The sequence below is a fragment of the Epinephelus fuscoguttatus genome, linkage group LG20, assembly GCF_011397635.1.
Source record: "Epinephelus fuscoguttatus linkage group LG20, E.fuscoguttatus.final_Chr_v1".
In the NCBI taxonomy this organism is placed as follows: Eukaryota; Metazoa; Chordata; class Actinopteri; order Perciformes; family Serranidae; genus Epinephelus; species Epinephelus fuscoguttatus.
In genome coordinates, this window is record NC_064771.1 from 16077995 (window position 1) to 16097773 (window position 19779).

Genomic DNA, 19779 nt, shown 5'->3' on the forward strand with positions numbered 1-19779 from the left:
GATGAACTGAGCTCCAGAGGGCATGAAGTTAAAGATCAAACATGCTAGATTTGTGTATTATTTTTGTTACGTACAAGTGGAACTACGAGTGGAAAAAAGGAAAGGCGCACCATGCAAAGGTTTGGGCACCCCAAGACATTTGAGCTCTCAGACAACTTTTACAGGGTCTCAGACCATGATTAGCTTGTTAAGACTCTGGCTTGTTCACAGTCATCCTTGGGAAAGGCCAGGTGAAGCAAATTTTAAAGCTTTATGAATATTCTGACTCCTGAAACCTTTAGCAGCCATGGGCTAGTCTAAACAGCTGCCTGTTTCCTCACTTTGTAATGTACTTAAGAAATGGCACTTAACACAGGAACTGTGGAGGTCAAGATGAGGTCTGGATAACCAAGAAAACTTTCTAAGAGAGCTGCTTGTAGTATTGTTAGAAAGGCAAATCAAAACCATTATTTGACGGCAAAAGATCTGCAGATAAATTTGCAGACTCTGGAGTGGTGGTGCAGTGTTAAACTGTGCAGTGACACCTGCACAAATATGACCTTCATGGAAGAGTCATCAGAAGGAAAACCTTTCCTGCATCCTCACTACAAAATTCAGTGTCAGAAGTTTGCAAAGGAACATCTAAACAAGCCTGATGCTTTTTAGAAACAAGTCCTGTGGACAAATGAAGTTAAAACAGAAATTTTGGACACAATGAGCAAAGGTAGGTTTGGAGAAAGAAGGATGTAGCGTTTCATGAAAAGAACACCGGTTCAGCTGTTAAACACTGAGGTGGATCAATCATGCTTTGGACTTGTGTTGCAGCCAGTGGCACGGGGAACATTTCACAGGTAGATTAAAGAATGAATTCAGTTGAATTCCAGCAAATTCTGGAAGCAAACGTCACACCCATCTGTAAAAAAGCTGAAGATGAAGAGAGAGGATGGCTTCTACAACAGGACAGTGATCCTAAATACACCTCGAAATCCCCAATGGACTACCTCAAAAGGCATAAACTGAGGGTTTCACAATGGCCCTCAAAGTCCGACAATCTAAACATCATTGAAAATCTGTGGATAGACCTCAAAAAGCAGTGTATGCAAGACGATCCAAGAATCTCACAAAGCTAGAAGCAGAAGAATGGGTGAAAATCCTCCAAACAAGAATTGAAGGACTCTTAGCTGGTTGCAAAAAGCATTTAGAAGCCGTTATACTTCCCAAAGAGGGTGCTACTAAGTACTGACCATGCAGGATGCCCAAACTCTTGCTTCAGGCCCTTTTCCGTTTTTTTGTTATTTTGAAACTGTAAAATATTGAAATAAAAAGAAGTCATCTTGCTTAAAATGTTGAAGAAATGTGTCATATTTACTTCATGTATTTTGGGAATTAGTTCATCTTCTACTTACTTAACTCACAACAAATGAAATTTTGACCAGGGTGCCCGAACATTTGCATGCCACTGTATACTGAAGGTATAGGAAGGAAGAACTGAGAACACTTTGACAATCATGAGTAAATAATAGGGACACATCCCCCTAAATATTTGTAATGCGTGCATGAAAGTAGCAGATGACTTTTATTTTGACATAATCAAAGACATTTACACGATAAATTGATGCAGAAAAGGCACAAATTGGTGTATAAAAAAATCACCAGAATTCAGGAAATTGTTTGACAGTCAAACCTTTCTGGATCAGGACCTCAATGTTGAAACATATGAAGCATATTTCCCTCATATTATGCAGCCCTAGATTAATTTAAAACATGCTCTTGGAGATTTTAAGAGAAAACAGTTGAGCTCCACAATGGGACACCCTGTACTATCCAGTAATGTTTGTTACTCATTTGAACTCAACTTTAAGGCCGACAGTTATAATACAGTGTCGATCAGCTGCAAGCCGCTACATGTGGAAGTCACTGACTGGAAGAGCCACTTACCGTTATGATACACTCCTCAGGTACAGCGTTCAGGAACAAGCCAGTGGCACTAAGACAACAGATTCAGCCTGAGGCATTTCATGTACCTAATGCAGAAATGTGAAACCTACCCTCTTTGATAATCCTGAAAAATCCAGTTTCTAGTTTGTCTTCCACCACTCATATGTCCTTGGAAAAAACTAATAGGGGATTTGAAAACAATTAAATAGTATCCAAACAAATCATTATGCTCATATGCATCTTATATTCCTTCCACTCTCTCTCCCAATGGCATGTGATTGAGGTTTGCCGGGGCTAATAACCGAGAGGGCGGCAACAGTTTAGGAAATTCCTGCTAATCTGTACACATCAAGGGTCCCAGAGAGAAAAGTGATGTTTACCCAAGAAAGGCAAAGTCTTGATGAGCATTTCAAAGAGCTTCCTAAATGGCAGGAAGGATCTGTTTTAAGCTGTACCACCAGTTTCCCCGGCCAAGGTGGACACGAAACTTGCTTAACGCACCCTCTGATTAGTTTTACATGCAGTGTACTTAATTCAGTTAGCGGCATTAAAATACAGCTGTTTTTTTTGCACTTAGAAGTTTGAAGTTCAATATTTGTTTTATGCATGCATCAGCAATTATATATATATGAAAATTCTACTGTAAATGAAATAAAATGCTACTCACCCATCCACATATCCTAATGACGTTTCCCATCACACTACAGTATATCTACCACATGTGTAGCTGATGCTCCTCCCTCCCTCACACACACATTTGAGTAAAGACTTGTAAAGACAGATAACAGATTTCCCCAGATGCTAGCCCCAAAGCAAGTAACAATTTCAAGCACAATTAATACAAAACAACTTTATTTTTCTAAATATAAAATGAAAAGCCATTGAAATATTTACAAGACAAGACAAAACACAAATAAATGGAGTCAAACAGACATTTCAAGAAGCCTAGAAGTAAGTAATTCCAGGATTAAAACTAGACTTGTGCACATGTATAATCTAGGCCAAGCTTTTTCTTTGACTTCTGCTCAAGGACAAGAACCTTTGCTAGAATAAATCTTTTTTTAGGACAGCAGGTCCGCTTAAACCACGAGTGTAAATGCAACCATTCTTCAAGTAATAAAACAATACCGTATTAATCGCTTTTCATAAACTGTATAACTTTTCTATATTGATACAAAATCTAAAACTGACTCAGAGAGTGAACCTTAAAAGTCTTCATCTGAATCTGAGTCCAGGTTATAGGTTACAGGTTTGCGGGCACGTGAGGGCTTGTCTCGCGGTGCCTTGGATACAGGAGCTGCTTCTTCCTGGTCCAAAACCTGGAAGCTTTCATCATCGTCCCACTTCTTGATTTTCTGCAGAGAAAATGTGAGGAAATGTGTTTATAGTGACTTTAAATACAGCGCTCAAAATAGAGCTTTATAAAATGTCATATAAAGTAGTGTGTCCTGTGTAGTGATACATTTTGAAATCAAATTTAAGCCACTGGGACACATTACATGGAAGTTATTGAAAAGACACCCATAACTTCTTACTTAAATATTTATGTGAAATTAATTTACACACTAGAAGAGACCAATTTAGTACAATTTTTAATCATAATTTTCACTAATATTGGCAATTCAGCATGTAAAATCAATATAAATGAGGCCTCATGGTCCATTAATCCCTAAAGACCTTTCTGAAATCAGAGTTCAGTGTAGAAACTGACCTTGTTGGCAGTTGTTTTGCCCTTGATGCGTGACATGAGGTTGTCTGAGCTGCTGTCGGAGTCGTCGCTGGCGATCTGTTTCCGTTTCACAATAGGCTTGGCCTTTGTAACTGGAGCTTTGACTTCACCCTCTGAGTCACTGGAGTCAAATGAAGGGACCTTCTTGGCAGCTGTGTTGGACGCAGGTTTGGACTTGGACAGAGCATCCAGGATGGACGGCTGCTTTGTGTCTATTAGGAGATAACAGGAGAAATAACTACGCAGATGGGGGAAAGATGCATTGAATTTATTTGCACATCAAACATGTGCTTACCTGAAATATGTGTGACAAATGTGTACATGTAGTGTTACAGTGCGACAATGAGGAAATCAATGAAAACAGCAATATTAAAACTTTCATACTTCATCCTTGCATCTGCTCTTCAGTTCATGTGACATTTACACCACTATGAGTTGTCCCTAATTACGCTATGCAAACTTTTTTAAATACCTGTAGCCTTCTTCTTGGGTGCAGCTGGTTTCTTAGCAGCAGCAGCCTTCTTGGGTGCTGCCTCCTTGGTTTTACGTTGAACTGGAGCCTTGGGTGCAGGCACCTGATCATCTGATTGAGCTGCAAAGTACCACAAAGAGCGAATAATTAAACCTCAGACCTATAGCCCAACCCTTGTCAGGTTTATCACATGAAGGGCGTTGTGAAAATACTTACAGCTTGAAGTGGTTTTAGCTTGTTTCACTGTAGATTTGCTCTTTACTGTTTTCTTCCTGTGTAGAAAAAAAACTTGATTTATAACTTGACTGCAAAGATGTGTAAGAAGCTCCATGCATCAGGTTGTTTAATACTCACATGGGTTCTGGAGCTTTGGGGGGAGGGGCTGGAGAGTCAACTTCGCTGTCAGCCATGGGCTCGGGGACAAAGCTGTCATCATCATCGCTGATGGCAGCTTTCCGCTTTGGAGCACCCTCCTTTCCCCAGTCATCGAATTCATTTTCACTGTCGGACATGTTGTACTTCACCGCAGCTTTAGAAACAGGTAACAGAGGGGTTTAATTGAACAATGCTGCCATGTGATGAGGATTTGTTAGTTTTGTTTTACTAAAGTCCTCCCATAATAGAGGGATAATCAAAACAACTGTTGCGAAGATCAGTTTGGGGTAAATTGAGATTGGCGAGCTAATTAGCCTCAGGAAATGCATTCTGTCAGCGTACTGAGTTTGAATCACAAACATTTACAGAGTGATTGCATCTTGTCTCACTGTCTGAGTAAAGGAAGTTAGAATAGTGATGTGCCATGTGTTCAGTATGTATGAACAGAGTCTTTTCAAAGGAGGACAATAGATGGGAAACATAAGCAGTCTACCTATAAGCAGAGATATGCGTCAGGGTCATCTAGCACTCACCTTTAGTTTTGCGTTCGACTCGCTCTCTGGGGGCAGCCACTTCCTCTGCCTCAATTTCACTGTTGGACAGACTGCCAGACTCCTCATCTGACCACGGATTCTTCTTGGTCTTCTTGGCAACGGGTTGAAACTGAAGAGTGCTCTGCTTGCTGGTTTTCGATGCTGCTGCTGCAGAGAAGTGCGTGTCATCTTCAATACAAATGCAATGCAGCTTTTATACAGTCGGTTAAGATCAAGTATTTAAAACGGTGCAATAATAATTAACCTTCACCCATTACTTTAAATGGTCATTGCATACTGTTACTACTCTACAAACATCCAGCAGCAGTCTGTCATTGTGCCTGTTTCATAAGGCATGTAAACTTTATATTGCTTGGATAGGTCGAGCAGTCACTTGAGTCAGTCTGTAATCATGATGCAGGTAGATATAATGAACACTGAACACTGTTATGATACACAGCCTTGTATCTTATCTCTGAAGTACAATATAATTTACATATCAGGAAGGCATAAACAAAACCTCAGCTTTTTACTTTCAAAATGCTCTGAGGGTTGTACAAGAGCAAATGATGTAGTTTCTCAGAGCTGCCACTAGATGTCACTAAAGAGCCATGACTCACTGGTTGCATCTTCTAACAGGACCCAGGATTTATTGTTGAACATAAGTTCCAATGATTTAATAATAATTTTAATTTACTTTTTGTTCATTTGTTTGACTGCAATTCAATTTTTATAGGATATATGAAGAAAACTGTACATCAGAGAGGATAAATTGTACAGTCTGATATGTTGGTCTGTTGTTTGAGCTTCTCTTAAGAGAAACCTCTGACAACTTGAAACATTTTCAGCCATTCTCACCTTTTTCCTTTGTCTGGGTTTTAGTTTTCTTGCCAAGTCGTGCAGCCAAGCCCATCTCCTCACTTGGCTCTGTGTTCTCAGCATCTTCTCCAAACTCCATCTTCATCACGACGTCTTCAGTCTAAAAATCACAGAAATTAGGTCAAGCTGACTACTACTCTCTAGCCTTTGCTTTTACATTAGGTCTTCATGTTTTTTAATGTGTTCTTGTGATTTAATTTAAATCTGAAAGCACCTACCTTGACTTTCCTGCCCCTCTTGCCTTCTCCTTTCTTGAGATCAGCCTTCCTGTTAGCTTCAGCTTTCATGGTGCTGGTGACACGTGGGACGACGCGGCGACCCTGTGGTGTGGGCAGAGTCTCTTCCTTCACCTTCACTGCTTTGCCTCTTCCAGCCCCCTTTTTAACAATGGGCATGCTGGCATTCTCCTTCTCTTTGGCCTCAATGTTCTGAGGAACAAGATTGAAAGATTACTCAGGAGGGGAAAGTGTGACAGGGCTTGAATCAGTGCGTGCATGCTCATGTGACTGGCAATATGAGGTGGATGTACAGATAAAGTGTAGACAGATGGAGAGCCAATACCTCCAGTTCCTCGCAGAAAGCAGCGAGGTCTTCCTTCCACAGGTCGGCTGGAGACTTCTTCTTCAGCGTGTTCAGCTCTGTCATCTATAAAACAGCAATTGGGTCACGAATGAGCAACTTTTACACAAGATAAACCAACCAATAAAATTGCAGGATAGCTAAACATCACACCTTAGTATCCCTCTGCTTGCACAGCTCATCTTTCTTCTCTTTGGTCAAGTACCACATGGGCATGCTCAGCAGGTAGTTGTAGTCTGGCCCGCTGGTGTCCTTCTCCGTTTCGTCCTCTTCCTCTTCCTCTACCACCTCTTCTTCCTGGTTCTAAGAGCATTAACACAAATATATAATTTTGAATGCGCAGATGAAGGCAGGTTATCTAGCACTCCTCGTGAATGTAATTGAAAGCCACGTGATTCAAAGCATCCCACCTTCTCTTGAGCCTCTTTCCAAGCCTTGACTGGGTCAGAGTCGTAGCCCATCTGCTGCAGCATGCGAATCAGTTCCTTCTTTGGCTTGTTCTCTACAAGCAGATGAACAGTGTTAATACTTTTGATCAAGGAAAATCTAGGTCTGCACAATTATGGCTTAAATGGTCATCTAAATTATGACTGCCATAAATATTTCAACTTCAGAGGCTGTTCCAAATGAGTTATTATTCAACATCTAATTTAAGGCAACATCTAATTTAAGGCTAGTATATCACTAATTTATAGTGGACAGTAATGTAAAAATAAGAACTACTTATATTTCTTGTTTGTGTGTCTTTCAAATCAAGCTGTAGCAGTGTATGTTTTAAACAAAAATTAAAACAAGCTACTGACCAATGACCAAGGTGCCCTGGATTTTCTCCAGGATGAAGCGGGCCTGATTGGTGAGTTTAGCACTCTCTGCCCCCAGCATGCCGACCAACCAGTCCTTTCTCAGCATGTAGTACTTCATTCTCAACTCAAAGAAGTCTTTGAGAATATCCTGCACAGACTCATACTTCTTCAGGCTGCCCACATGGTCAAACAGAACCTAAAAAACAAAAGGAAGCAGGTGGAGATTTTACAGTTAGGTACAAGAATACTTGAGCTGCTGTCAGTCTCTGAAACATTAGATATGTGCCTAAGTGTGGCAGCAGTTACCATAGAGTTGCAGGTGAGCGCGGTCTGTAGTTTGAAGACTTTGTGGAGACCAGCAGCCTCTGCTTCACTCAGCTTCTCTGCTGTCATCTTAATCACAAAGCGCACAGTGGTGTCGGTGTGGTATTCCTTGTAGTCTGTGATCAGAGGAGGGGCCTTCTCTGTGCCATTCAACATTGGCTCCAGCACATTCTCCTTGTAGGCCTAGACCACAGGGAATGGTGGGAAATCACATATAGAGGCAATTAAAATGAACGTACTTAAAATGAATGATGGAGCATCCTGAACATTTCCCTAATAGGAAGGATAAAGCTTTAGTGACTAACCTGCGTCCAGGTTTTGACTGGCAATTCAGAGATCTCAATGGTGGTTGAATCAATGATGGCCACTTCTCCACTGTTGATGTATTGGTTGTCCATCACCTGCTCAATTGTGCCTTTGAAGCCTTTGTAGTTTGGAAGCTATAAGAAAAGCATAACATCCTCATCATCTGATTTGTAACCCAGAGGAAATAAAATCTCAGAAAGAGCAACAGCCATTTCTTGTCCTCACCATTGGCAGAGGCTCATCACCGTTGAGCATGCGGTGGATGTTGCTGACGATCTCTCGGATGTCGTAGTTGGGGAGCTTGCTGGCCCAGCCTGTGCCAATACCTTCGGAGCCGTTCACCAGCACAATGGGGATGATGGGCATGTACCACTCCGGCTCTACGCGCTGGTTGTCATCATAGTTGTACTTGAGCAGGTTGTCGTCCACAGATGGGAAAACAAGGCGTGCCAGGGGGCTGGAAGGAAAGAAAGTTGGGAGAGTTTTTGAGTTAATCACTGACTCAGTTAACCATGAAATTAATTCCCCCCACATTCTCAAATGTGCGAGGGAGGTCTGTGGCTTCACATTATTTGTAGTTTGTAGGGCTGCTGACCTGAGCATGGTGAAGATGTATCGAGGGCTGGCAGAGTCCTTGCCACCATGCAACCTGGTTCCAAACTGACCCAGAGGCTGCAACAGGTTCAAGTTGTTGCTTCCCACAAAGTTCTGGGCCAAACCAACAATGGTCATCATCAGAGAGACCTGAAAAATTAAGAGAGATAAAGAGATTACATCAACAGTATAATTAAAAACACTTCATATAGCTAGCATTGCTCACCAGGATGAGTCGGCCTAGTATTAATTTGATGAGGATGTTTTGCATTAAGTCCCAAAAAATTAATCTTACCTCTCCATGGTGGTAGGCTGACATCTCAGCCACCGAGCCGGCCAACTGGGCCACCTTCACCTCCCGCTTGTCATTCCTCTTGAAGCAACAGTACAGCACCTTCCTCTGGCCTGGTTTCATACCTGATGTACACACACATGCAGATACACTTTAAACCAGTCTCACACCTATCAGTGTTTCGTAAAGATTTACAAACGTGTTCTTGATGATCAAAATAATTTCACGCACCATCCACCAGGCAGGGGATTGACCTCTCATTGTCAGAGTTGGAGAAAAGGACCAGCTCCTTGTTGACAAAGTCATTGTACGAAAGGGATTTGGTGGTCTGACCGTACAGGTACTCCTGTGAAGAGACAGCAAGAGATGCGATGAAACTACACACACAACACTAATAGAGCACATAAAGGTCACCGACTGTTGCTGACATTACCTCAGGCAGGTTGTGAGCCTTGCGCTGGCGCCTGTTGTTCATGAAGTTGGTCAGCCACTCTTTACGCTCTTCCACTTTCTTCTTGCTAAAGGCCTAGGCAAAACAAAAAAGTCAGGAGGTTGGATTAAACCTAAAAGGCACCCTGTAATGAATTTACAAATGAAATTCAATGTCAATTCAAAGGCTAAATTAAAGTTGACATGATCCTTTCTAGGGTGTACTATACATTCCATTGGCCAATAAATGAGCAAAACAAATGGTTAACATCTTACAAGGGTGATAGCTTCATCATCTTCAGGTCCAGAGTACTTGAATGGGATACGGTGTTTCTGCATATCAGAGAAGTACTCCTTTGCTTCTTGCGATGTGCTGGTTCCCAAACCTGGATGGACGAAGGCCACAAAGAAAGAGAAGCGATTAGATAGAACATTTTAATGACACACAAGACCATCACCATGACATTGGCCAGGTATGAAGGGTTGCTTACTCGTACTCTTTTACTACCACACAGGGGTTTTGTAACAAACCTTTGTAGTATTTTATTTTCCAAGATTTGAAGTTGGGCTGGTTTTCCTTCCACTCGTTGAATTCAGGGATACTGTAGAAAGACAGCTGAGTTTTCTTGTGAGATGCCTAAAGAGAGGGAAATAATAGACAACTGCAATCACTTGTCTTCTCATCATGTCACTTAAATGGTTAACATGTTTGACGACTAAATGGTAAAATAAGGATAGACTATGATCCCTATCAAAAAGGATTCAAGACAGTGTTCTGTGCTTTCGACAGCAGGTGGCATTGTTGTTACAAATTTAAGGAGACTACTAAGAAAGTCTGAATCTATCAGGACTAAAAATCACCTTAGTCTCACACTGTATGCTCTATCCTAAAATTACTTAGCTACTTTCATAATCAATAAAATCCTGTAGCTGCAGAGTGAGACTTCATACCTTGATGATGGGGGTGATGAACTCTTCCAGGAAGTTGTGTCGCAGCAGTGATGGCCAGTTATGGTGGATGAAGTTGATCAGAAGGCCCTTAATGTGGGAGCCGTCTTGATCCTGTCACAATCACAGGAAGACAGTAGAGTCGAGTCATATTAATGTCAATCAGTAAAGATCAATATTAATACCTCTCGAAGTTTGAAATGATTAACACAAATTGGAAACACTAAAAAAGAAAAGCAGATGTCTAAGATGAGAATAAAGATCAAATGCAACTGCTGGCGCACCTGATCTGTCATGATCATGATCTTGCCATAACGCAGGGTCTTGAGGGATTCTGGGTCACTGTAGTTCTTCTTGTACTGAAGGCCGAGGATCTTGATGATGTTGTTGATTTCAGCATTCTCCATGATCTGATGAAAACCGCACAATTTTCACTCTTAGCTGTTTGCTGGACTGCATTACAGACAGATGATGCTCATGGTTTTCTCTGATTGAACCAATTGCTCTAAGACACTATTGATGCATCAGTGTCCATCCAAGGTAAAAACACAGATCTATCTATATGATTTGTAAGAAACATGCTGCCATATAATGACTGGCTGCTAGGCCTAACCTGTTTGAGTGAGGCCTCCCGAACATTGAGCATTTTTCCCCTGAGAGGGAAGACGCCATAGCGGTCCCTGCCGACCACTCCCAGCCCAGACACAGCAAGAGTCTTGGCCGAGTCTCCCTCAGTGAGGATCAGTGTGCAGCCGATGGAGTTCTTCCCACCTGCCAGAGAGCATGGTTAACGCAGGACAATGGCAGCTCATGTGCTTCCTTGTGAGGCTAGACTGTCTTATAAAAGACAGAAAATGGTGTGGTGTACAATACCTGCATCGTTGGCATCATCCAGTTTGGGCACTCCTTTGATTTTTGTGTGTTTAACACTTGAGCATTTCTTGTTGAGCTGGGTCTGAGCCTTGAACTTCACCCAGTTCATGATACTTTCCACAATCCCACAGGATGTAGCCTATGGAACAGAGAATGAAGGAATTAGAGATACTGGAATAATTTCACTTCTGAGGGTAACAAGGCAATGCCAGTGGTTCTTCATTCACACCTGCTTAATGAACTTGTCACTGAGAGGACAAGTTGATCCAAAGCTCTTCTGCTGCAGAGTCATGTTCTCTTTGGTCTGAGAGTCAAAGGTGGGGTTCTCAACCAGGCAATTGACAAACACCCACAGGTGGTTCTTCACCTGGATGGAGAGAAAACAGAGTATACTCACTATATGTTACACAATTTCAGCTTCATATAAAACCCTTCTATGGTCAGAGTTCAAAATGACTGTACCTGGAAAGGCTTGACAGCCACCCCAGCTTTATTCTTCTTCTTTACCACTTCAATGAGCTTGCCAACCACCTGGTCGGCCACGTAGTCAATGTGCCTCCCTCCCTGAGGTTGAGAGGACAAACACAAGATCCCATTTACAGAATAAATGACATACGTCTTAATCATAGTGACACAAAGTGGCTGGGAGAGCAGCCAAACTTGTACTTAGCTGCCAAAGGACCCTGGTCGACTAGTTCAGTCAGCCTTAAAATGCTTCATAGCTGCTCTACGATGTTAATTCAAACAGGGCTGACAAATTAAATTAAAATTGGTGCTCAGTATTCCAACAGTCTACTTAAAAATATTAAATTATTGGTTTGACATTGAGGTCACAACCCTCACACTCAATCACTCCATTACATGTAAGATAAATGCACTTCGAAAGACCTGATACACTGTGACATTACCTTGGTCGTGGCGATGCTGTTGACAAAGCTGACTTGCTGGAAACCTTTCTCACTCATGGTGAGGCAGACCTCCCAGCGCTCGTTGACAATCTCGTGGACCACAGTGAGGGCACTGCCAAGCTCGTCCACCTTGTCCTTTACATACATGTCCACATAGCTACGGAAACCTGTAATCTGGAGTACAAGAGTGGTCTTAGTCTTGATCAGAAAATTAAACCCCTACAGGTTTATGCAATGATCTGGAAAATCATTAAAAGTAAGTATTGCAGTTTAAGATGTAAAAATGCTTTGAGAAATGGCATGATATGTAGCCGCCTGAAAGCTAAAAACAAAAAAACCTCTCTCTTTGTCTTTACATTTTTTTGATAATGTTAAGAGTTAATGTTGAATCTACCTAATTAATCAAATCTGAAAGGACATGTAATTAATCATAATCAAAAGGATAAATAAAACCCCAGAGCTTTAATCGCTTGTTGATTAATCAATAAGTCGATCAAAACAAAAATGAATCACCAATTATTTTGATAATCACTGAATTGTTTCGGTCATTTTTTGAGGAAAAATGTCAAACATTTGCTGGTTCTAGCTTCTTAAATGTGAGAATTGTGACGCTTTTCTTTGTCATTTATGATAGTAAATAAAGAGTTCATGGGTTCTGAATTGTAACTGAGGATGTCGCTTTGGGTTCTGGGAAATTTTTATGAGCATTTTTCAGTTTTTTTTTAATTCTAATGGACTAAAGAATTAATCATGAAAATAACTGGCAGATTAGTCGTTAATGAAAATAATCCAGAGTTGCAACCCTGTTAAACCAATTCATACTCAAGTCAGAGACTGTTGGTAGATGGCAAAGAAAAACAGCATGGTAACTTACTGGCAGCTTCTTGCCGTTGAAGTACACACGGACACCTTTGGTGGATCCAGCAATGTCATATGCCCTCCTGGTCATCAGAGCCACCGTGTCTTTGTCCAGGATGGTCATTTTAAACTTGACGAGGTCCGGCTTGAAGGTGATGCAGGTGTATTCCTCTCCGTCAAAGGATTTGATGTTACTATCACCTGCCCTGCCCATGTTGTCATACCAAGTCTGTGAAGAACATGGACACACTGTAAAGTCACATTTCTCTCTTACAAGTTACAGTGACTACAAAGAAGCAAATGTGCTTCAGCCTTCCTCCTACCTGCTTGAAGGTCTTCTTTGATTCTTTACAGGCAGTCTCTACAGTGAACTTTGTGCTAAAGATGTTGCAAAGCTTAGCACCATATCCATTGCGTCCACCTAAGGAACAAGTATCAGTATGATGTGGGTTAGGATATGAGAAAAGTAACGACCTACTGATTTAACATGAAACATGGCTGTAGCTTGTTTAAACAAAACCCAAACTGTGGCTTTAGGTTACATAGCTGATGACAACCTTGGTTTTACATTCATAGTTTGCCATTTCTCCATTATGATGAAATATTTTTTTCAGGAGAGGGGTGTGTGTAATCTCTACTCTTACGAATGAAATTATTCATTATGTTTTTGTTAATCCTTTAAACAGGTATTTTGGGGTTGTTTACTGTAATATTTACTAACGACACTACAGTTAAAGAGGTTTTGTTTAAAACATTTCTGATCATTTAACTGCACATGTTGTTCATGCTGTTGGACTCTATGGTGAAGTTGTGTCAAGCACTGTCATCCCATGCCTAAATCTCTATAATTTCATTGGTGAAAAAAATCTTATTGTAACCAGAAACCAATAAAAGCCAGGTTGTTCAATTTACTTTTCTGCACTATAACCAAAACAAATGAGTCTTTGGAGTCCTATCATCAGTCTCACCAGTGACTTTCTTCTGGTCATCATTGTAGTTACTGGAGGTAAGGAGCTGTCCAAAGATGAGAGCAGGCACATAGACCTTCTCCACCTTGTGCTCCACCACAGGAATACCCTTCCCATTATTCCACACGCTGATGGTGTTGTTTTCACTGAAAGGAAAAAAAAACAACAGACACCCACATTTCATCATGTGCTTCTGTGATACCAAGGAAATCAGTTGAGCTGGATATGAGCTGGGGATATTTGACAACTTACAAGCAAAGGGACACTGTGGTAGGGTTTTAAGCTATTTTGAGATGTTTCTTGGTGGTGCAGTATTATATATTACTCACACATCAATGTTGATCTTGATACAGTTCATGTTCTTATCCCTCTGCTTATTGTCAGCTGCATTTACTGTAGAGAGAATAAAAAAACAAATTGCTTCATTATAGCAGATATGCTATTTTGTTTATTTACATTATACAACATTTAGAATTATAAGAGTTACATACTCACCAAGGATCTCATCAAAAATCTTGTAAAGCCCAGGCACAAATGTCACATCACGGCAGTTCAGTCCTTCATCCTCATCATACACCCACATTTGCTACGGAAAGAAGTCAACTGGTGACTACAAAGATCCAGCATAAATTTGTATAATGTGAGCCATCAATGCTCTGTCAACACCCTGCAACTCAGCAGTGGGAGCAAAATTCTTCAGGAAATATCTAAAATAGTGCAATCTTACATCATCTCCTGTGAGATTTACCCAAGGACTTGGATCAATAAAGGGTTTATTAGAGAAGCCATCAATTTCAAAGACACAGACATTTCTGTGTGACCTCTTACTTGGGTGACAGGCTCTACAGAGCCTATGTAGGAGTCTGGTCGGAGCAAAATGTGCTCCAACTGTGTCTTCTTCTGATAGATCCTCTCCACTGACAGCCGCTTCGGATCTTTCTTCGTCTTCTCCACCGGCTTGTTTTCAAAGAGGGACTGGTGAGAATGACACAGAGTTATCTTTGATGTGGATTTTCTTGCACTGCAGTCAGACTGCAGCAGGAGTTTTATTTGTGTTACAAGTAATGACATGCAATGGCCAACAACATCTGCAATGACAATCAGCTCCACATTGTTGTCATTGTTTTAATATCTAGTTTGCATGGAGACAGAACAAAACCTGGGACAATTTGGTGACCATAAATACACACTACTAAAAATGTCACTCATCGGTGCACAGTCTACAACACACACCCCTGAATGTTGCTGGAATCTGATTTAACTGTGATGTTCAATGACACTTCAGAAGGGCAGATGTTTGAACCGGGGTTTACTGGTTGCAGACACAAGTGGCACATGTAGTCCACACATTGTACCTTTCACGTTAAGTTCCTCCCCTAACGTAAAGTCACAATACCACCAGCCAAGTTATACTTTTGTCTAACGTTACTTACACACAGTTTAACGTTGGATAAACGTAACTGCACATGGTAACGTCACATTTCGAATCGACCTCGCAGGAGTGCTCACAAACAATTACCGTTAAGCTAACTGCAACATTAGCGTTAGTTAAACTGCTAAAGAAAAGCAACAGCTTACAGCTTGTGCTTTAAGACGTTAGCGTTTACTGCAACATTACATTAGCTAAAAGCTAAATAACGTTAGCTTATTGGTATTGTTATGGACCCGACATGGTTCCTTAAAAATGTAATGGCCTACATCACATTTGGCGTCTTGCCAGGTGTCTGGGAGGAGAGTTATTGCGTTAGCACATCAAACATCTCATTTCCTAACGTGTGCGTTAACGACAATTAACGTTATGTTAACATTGTACCAAACGATTTCAGCTAGCATTAGCTGTAACTGTAACCGTTGCTAAGCAGTTCCATTGCAGCCGTCATTAACAGTAACGTTAGCTGCTGGCTAGTCCACAGTAAGTTAGCATGTTAGCAGCAAATATCAACGTTTAATAAAGTTACCTTCAGTGGTTCAGCCATTCTTCTTGTATTGGCTGCTAACCCCTAGTGCTAGTAACAGTTTCTGACTACGTTTATTACTAACCAACTCCCACCTAACTCCCAAAACTAACTTCTGCCCGACTGCACTAAACGCTGAGTGATTCAAAGCCCCGCTTCGAAAATTTGAAACTTGGAGGAAACCTCTCCCGCGTGCTACATTGGCCAACCAAAGAAAAGGACTAATGACGTTTCCCTCCAATGAGGAGCGCTTACTCTGCGTTTTAAAGTAAACAACCAATCACCGACGTCTACCTAGCTATGAGCCCGCCCACGTTTTGTCTCACGGCCAATCAGCTTCCCAAAATAGAAAGAAACGGAAAAGGTCCTTGAATATAAATCTGCAGAAGTTTATTTATGATTGACCACAGTATTAGACACAGTAATGCTTAAAAAAGCGGAAAAAAACAATTTGTCAGTGTTCCTCACAAAAACATTAAATTTTATTGTGATTTGGCAATAACTGGTCAATGTGAAAAAATACACAACATTTGTTTTAACACCTGAATGATAATTAATGACTGATACAGTGATTTGTCATGGTTCATAGATACCACATACCATACATGTTATGATTAAACTACAATAAATATGCCAGCACCAAAAGTGAGCTGAAACAATACTGTTGGTCTATCAATGGGAATTACCTCACAAAAAATCATCAGTACATGCCCATACACATGCACAGCTAATATTTCATATATAGAGTAGTCTCTGAGTAGTGTCTATATTACCAGTGATGTGCTCTTTATTATTTTGGCTGTACTGCAGCTCACTGGAAGCAAAGACCGTGAGATTAGAGTGCTGACTTTGAGCTTTAAAGGTGTTTGGAGATGATTATTGGGTGAGCAGTGTCAGAATCATAGCCCATATACCCTTGGGGGATATGTGTAAAAAGGGCTACAATTTCCCCACACTTCATTGGATATTGATGTGAACACCATTAAACCAGAAAGTCAGCACTGCAGCCTCATACGCATTGTCTCATTTGTAAGCTTTTGGCGATATCTGAAGTGAAACAATTTTTGGTTAGGCATCAAATTATTGCTCAGATTGTGCGCTTTAGTAATAAGTCCATCCGTACAATTTATTCTGCTCTATAATAGTGTATGCATCTGACTTAATAAGTGACCACATAGGCCTGTCTGTACAGCTACTGTATGTTACTTTTAAAGCTTTACCATATTCTTTGAAGCCTAATATGCTCTAATCCTGCAGGCTTTACAGGGATCAGAGAAACCATGATATTCACAACTGCATAATGACATTCAGGATTCACAGAGCTAAGAGAAGCTGCAGTATTCAACATCTGTGTACACTCCACCTTATTTACATCTCGTCTTGGGGCTTCACCTGCAAAGCTGGCAAATAATTCAACACCTCTCCGATAAATTCAAGTGTTCGTCAGCCATCGAGAGGCTTGTATCAGCCAATGTACAGCAGGTGACAGCTGCTTCCCACACACAGGAGGAATATGTTTAGTACTAGAGGTGTAAATCTTTAATGGACGTACAATAACAAGGAAATAGTAGGCTCCAAATGCATCACTTTTGATTCATCAGAAAGTCAACAGTAGTTACTGGCACAGGGATAGAGATAAGGATGGTTCAGACAGACAAACACACGCCACTGCTGAAAAAACTCCATTTATGTGTACCTTTTGGTCACTTGGTGTACAAACCATTACTGTCTTTTCGAATGCACAAATGTACAAAAATGACTTGCAAGAAAGGGTTTTCTGAGAGTGCAGTGTTCCCTTTTCCCAAAGTGTTCAGTTTCAATTTGTCTCATTTATCAATTTTCTCTCCCTCCACCTCTTTCCCTCTCTCCCTCATTTCCTCCAATCTCTCTGTCACACACGCATACACACTGTACATGATAGCTGCCTAAAAGCTATTTAGTGGTTAATGAGTTTATCTCCCCAGAAGTGTGTCGTTGTCGTACCATGATAGCCCTCGAATGATGTGTTTGTGCAGTATCACTGTGCTTTCCTTTGTGTCTGCTGATGTAAAGTGATTCAGAAGGATTTAAAAGGGCAAAACAGAGAAAAGACATGGCAAACATGGACCTTTACATTTCTGGTCCGGTGGCTATCAGTGAATGGAAATGCAGTACGCTGATTTATCTAACCATTCTACCATACTTATCTGTCTTCCTCTGCTATGTTGCCCACTCATCTGACCTTGGCATGATAATAATAGGGCTGAGGAGCTTGAGCTGTAGTCCAGCAGATTTAGTGGAGTGTATGTACACAAATACACCCACAGCAGCACACATGAATGAAGGTGCAAACGCACATTACTGTTTGATTTTGCACTGGGTATCTTCAGCTGAAAAAAAAAGATTGATCTCCTTTAAGAAATATGAAAGAATGTGCCACCTGCCCTCAACCTTTTTTATACACAACACAAGGGGTTGGATATGCTATCTTCAAAATAGAATCTTTTTAAATCTCCTGTACCTGAAAAAGAGACAATTTAGGCTCACAATGTACTTTTTGAGCCTCTATATGTACTTTTCTCAAGAGGAATTGTGAACAGGAGCAGTATTGAGTCTTATGGAAGATTGAATTCACTGCTACCTTCAAAAAATATTCCATCACTTCATTGCAACTGTAGTCAGAAGAATGTAAGAAGAAGAACAATAACAACAAAACAAATAAGATGCAAAATCATCATTTCGAGAATTATAGAGGTGCTGGGACCTTTGGATAGAGCCTGGCTAGCTGTTTCACCTGCGTTTACTTGCTTTCAGCCTGTATGCTAAGCTAAGTGTCTACTGCCTGAAGCTTCATATTTAATTGATTTAACAGATGTGAGAGTGGTAGCAATCTGTTTTAACTTTCAGCAAAAGAACAAAAAAAGCATACTTCCAAATAGTTTAATTATTCAAACAAGTCGTCCCACTTTTACCACCACACAGGGTGTTGGTTTCTATCACCTCTGATACAGCCTACAGGAGAGATTCCTAAATTAGTGCTCCTAGCAATGGCAGAAAATCAACACGTCTTTATACCCTGACATCAGACTAGCTCATTTGCCAATGACTCCCAAACATGGATGTATTAAGATATCTGGATACAGTGTTGGAGGCAAGACCTTGTTCATTCCTATGAAAGCTGCTCAGTGGCACATAAAGCCAAAAATGTTCAACAGCCAGGTATGAAAATACCTGGATGATCTGCACAGCCATCACATCTTTAAGCCTTTAGAGCAGGCCCACTAGAGACTTTTGCTGTTCGGGGTGGCTACTTCTGGTCAAGTGTTTTGCTTACTTAAATTGGGATAAAATGATTTCACCCTAGAACTTTTCTAGACTTTCGAAAAGTTATTGGACTGAAGAGATGAAACTGGTCATAGCTGTGACGCTAAAAAATGTATACACAGATTTACAAATGTGTCTCATTCATAATTTGAAAAGTCTTTGTGGACCAAACAGCCTCATGTGATTGACGCAAAAGTCGCAATTCCACTGTCTGGCCAATGAGAAAATTTGCTTCAAAGCCTGGTGCATATATGTCCAATAATGTTTGTAGTTTTAAACAAGTGGTTAACATAGTGAATCGTCAGAGTTCAGGCAAAACAAACTACATGGTTAGGTTTAGGAAAAGGTCATGGTTTGGGTTAAAATATGTAAGTTATGTTTTTTACATATCTTAAGTTAACTACTTAAGTTAACTTGTGTAACATGAGTAGGTTAAGGGCATTAGGTAAGATAACTTACCTAAGTTAAAATAAGTCAATGCTGACTTTTGGTTTCACACAGGGACACTTACAGTGGCCTCCTGGGTGAAAATCTTGTGTTTGTTTGACCCATCCATCCATCCATCCCGACCTCCTCCTTAGGCCAACTTTATTGCTCTGTATAGCATCCGCATTCCTCCTTTTCGTTTTTCCTTTTTCTGCCATAATTGCTACGGCCACTGGACGACGCCACCTAACAATGACCACAACTACAGGTCATAACAGCTGCTTGTACAGACAACATATGGGGTTCTT

At 40.8% G+C, this 19779-nt stretch overlaps 1 protein-coding gene across 2 annotated transcripts; it reads right to left on the reverse strand.

Annotated features, from left to right (window-relative positions):
* Positions 1 to 2752: 2752 nt before the first annotated feature.
* Positions 2753 to 15950, reverse strand: top2a (DNA topoisomerase II alpha). Of its 2 annotated transcripts, none has more exons than XM_049563704.1 (35): positions 15746 to 15950; positions 14616 to 14762; positions 14283 to 14373; positions 14117 to 14180; positions 13788 to 13933; positions 13143 to 13240; positions 12836 to 13048; positions 11962 to 12135; positions 11516 to 11617; positions 11283 to 11420; positions 11054 to 11192; positions 10794 to 10951; positions 10465 to 10590; positions 10184 to 10294; positions 9764 to 9869; positions 9509 to 9618; positions 9237 to 9329; positions 9035 to 9149; positions 8807 to 8928; positions 8513 to 8661; positions 8143 to 8374; positions 7917 to 8051; positions 7594 to 7794; positions 7288 to 7483; positions 6895 to 6986; positions 6638 to 6787; positions 6467 to 6550; positions 6124 to 6333; positions 5885 to 6005; positions 5027 to 5215; positions 4473 to 4647; positions 4335 to 4390; positions 4119 to 4238; positions 3629 to 3858; positions 2753 to 3272 (listed from the first exon to the last, which is right to left on the reverse strand). In XM_049563704.1, the coding sequence occupies exons 1-35, from the start codon at positions 15761 to 15763 to the stop codon at positions 3123 to 3125; spliced, it is 4761 nt and encodes a 1586-aa protein (XP_049419661.1). In that variant the 5' UTR covers positions 15764 to 15950; the 3' UTR covers positions 2753 to 3122. The 2 variants fall into 2 exon arrangements, with proteins under 2 accessions (XP_049419661.1, XP_049419662.1); XM_049563705.1 differs by having other exon boundaries at positions 5027 to 5194; positions 15746 to 15949.
* Between the last annotated feature and the right edge of the window lie 3829 nt (positions 15951 to 19779).

What these genes read in the sequence shown, in the direction of transcription:
- top2a (XM_049563704.1), bottom strand. An exon ending in CGCTCACCTGCAACTCTATG is followed by an intron (nt 7,484 to 7,593) that starts GTAACTGCTGCC and finishes TTTGTTTTTTAG; the next exon opens with GTTCTGTTTGACCATGTGGG. An exon ending in GGAAAGAGGCTCAAGAGAAG is followed by an intron (nt 6,788 to 6,894) that starts GTGGGATGCTTT and finishes TAATGCTCTTAG; the next exon opens with AACCAGGAAGAAGAGGTGGT.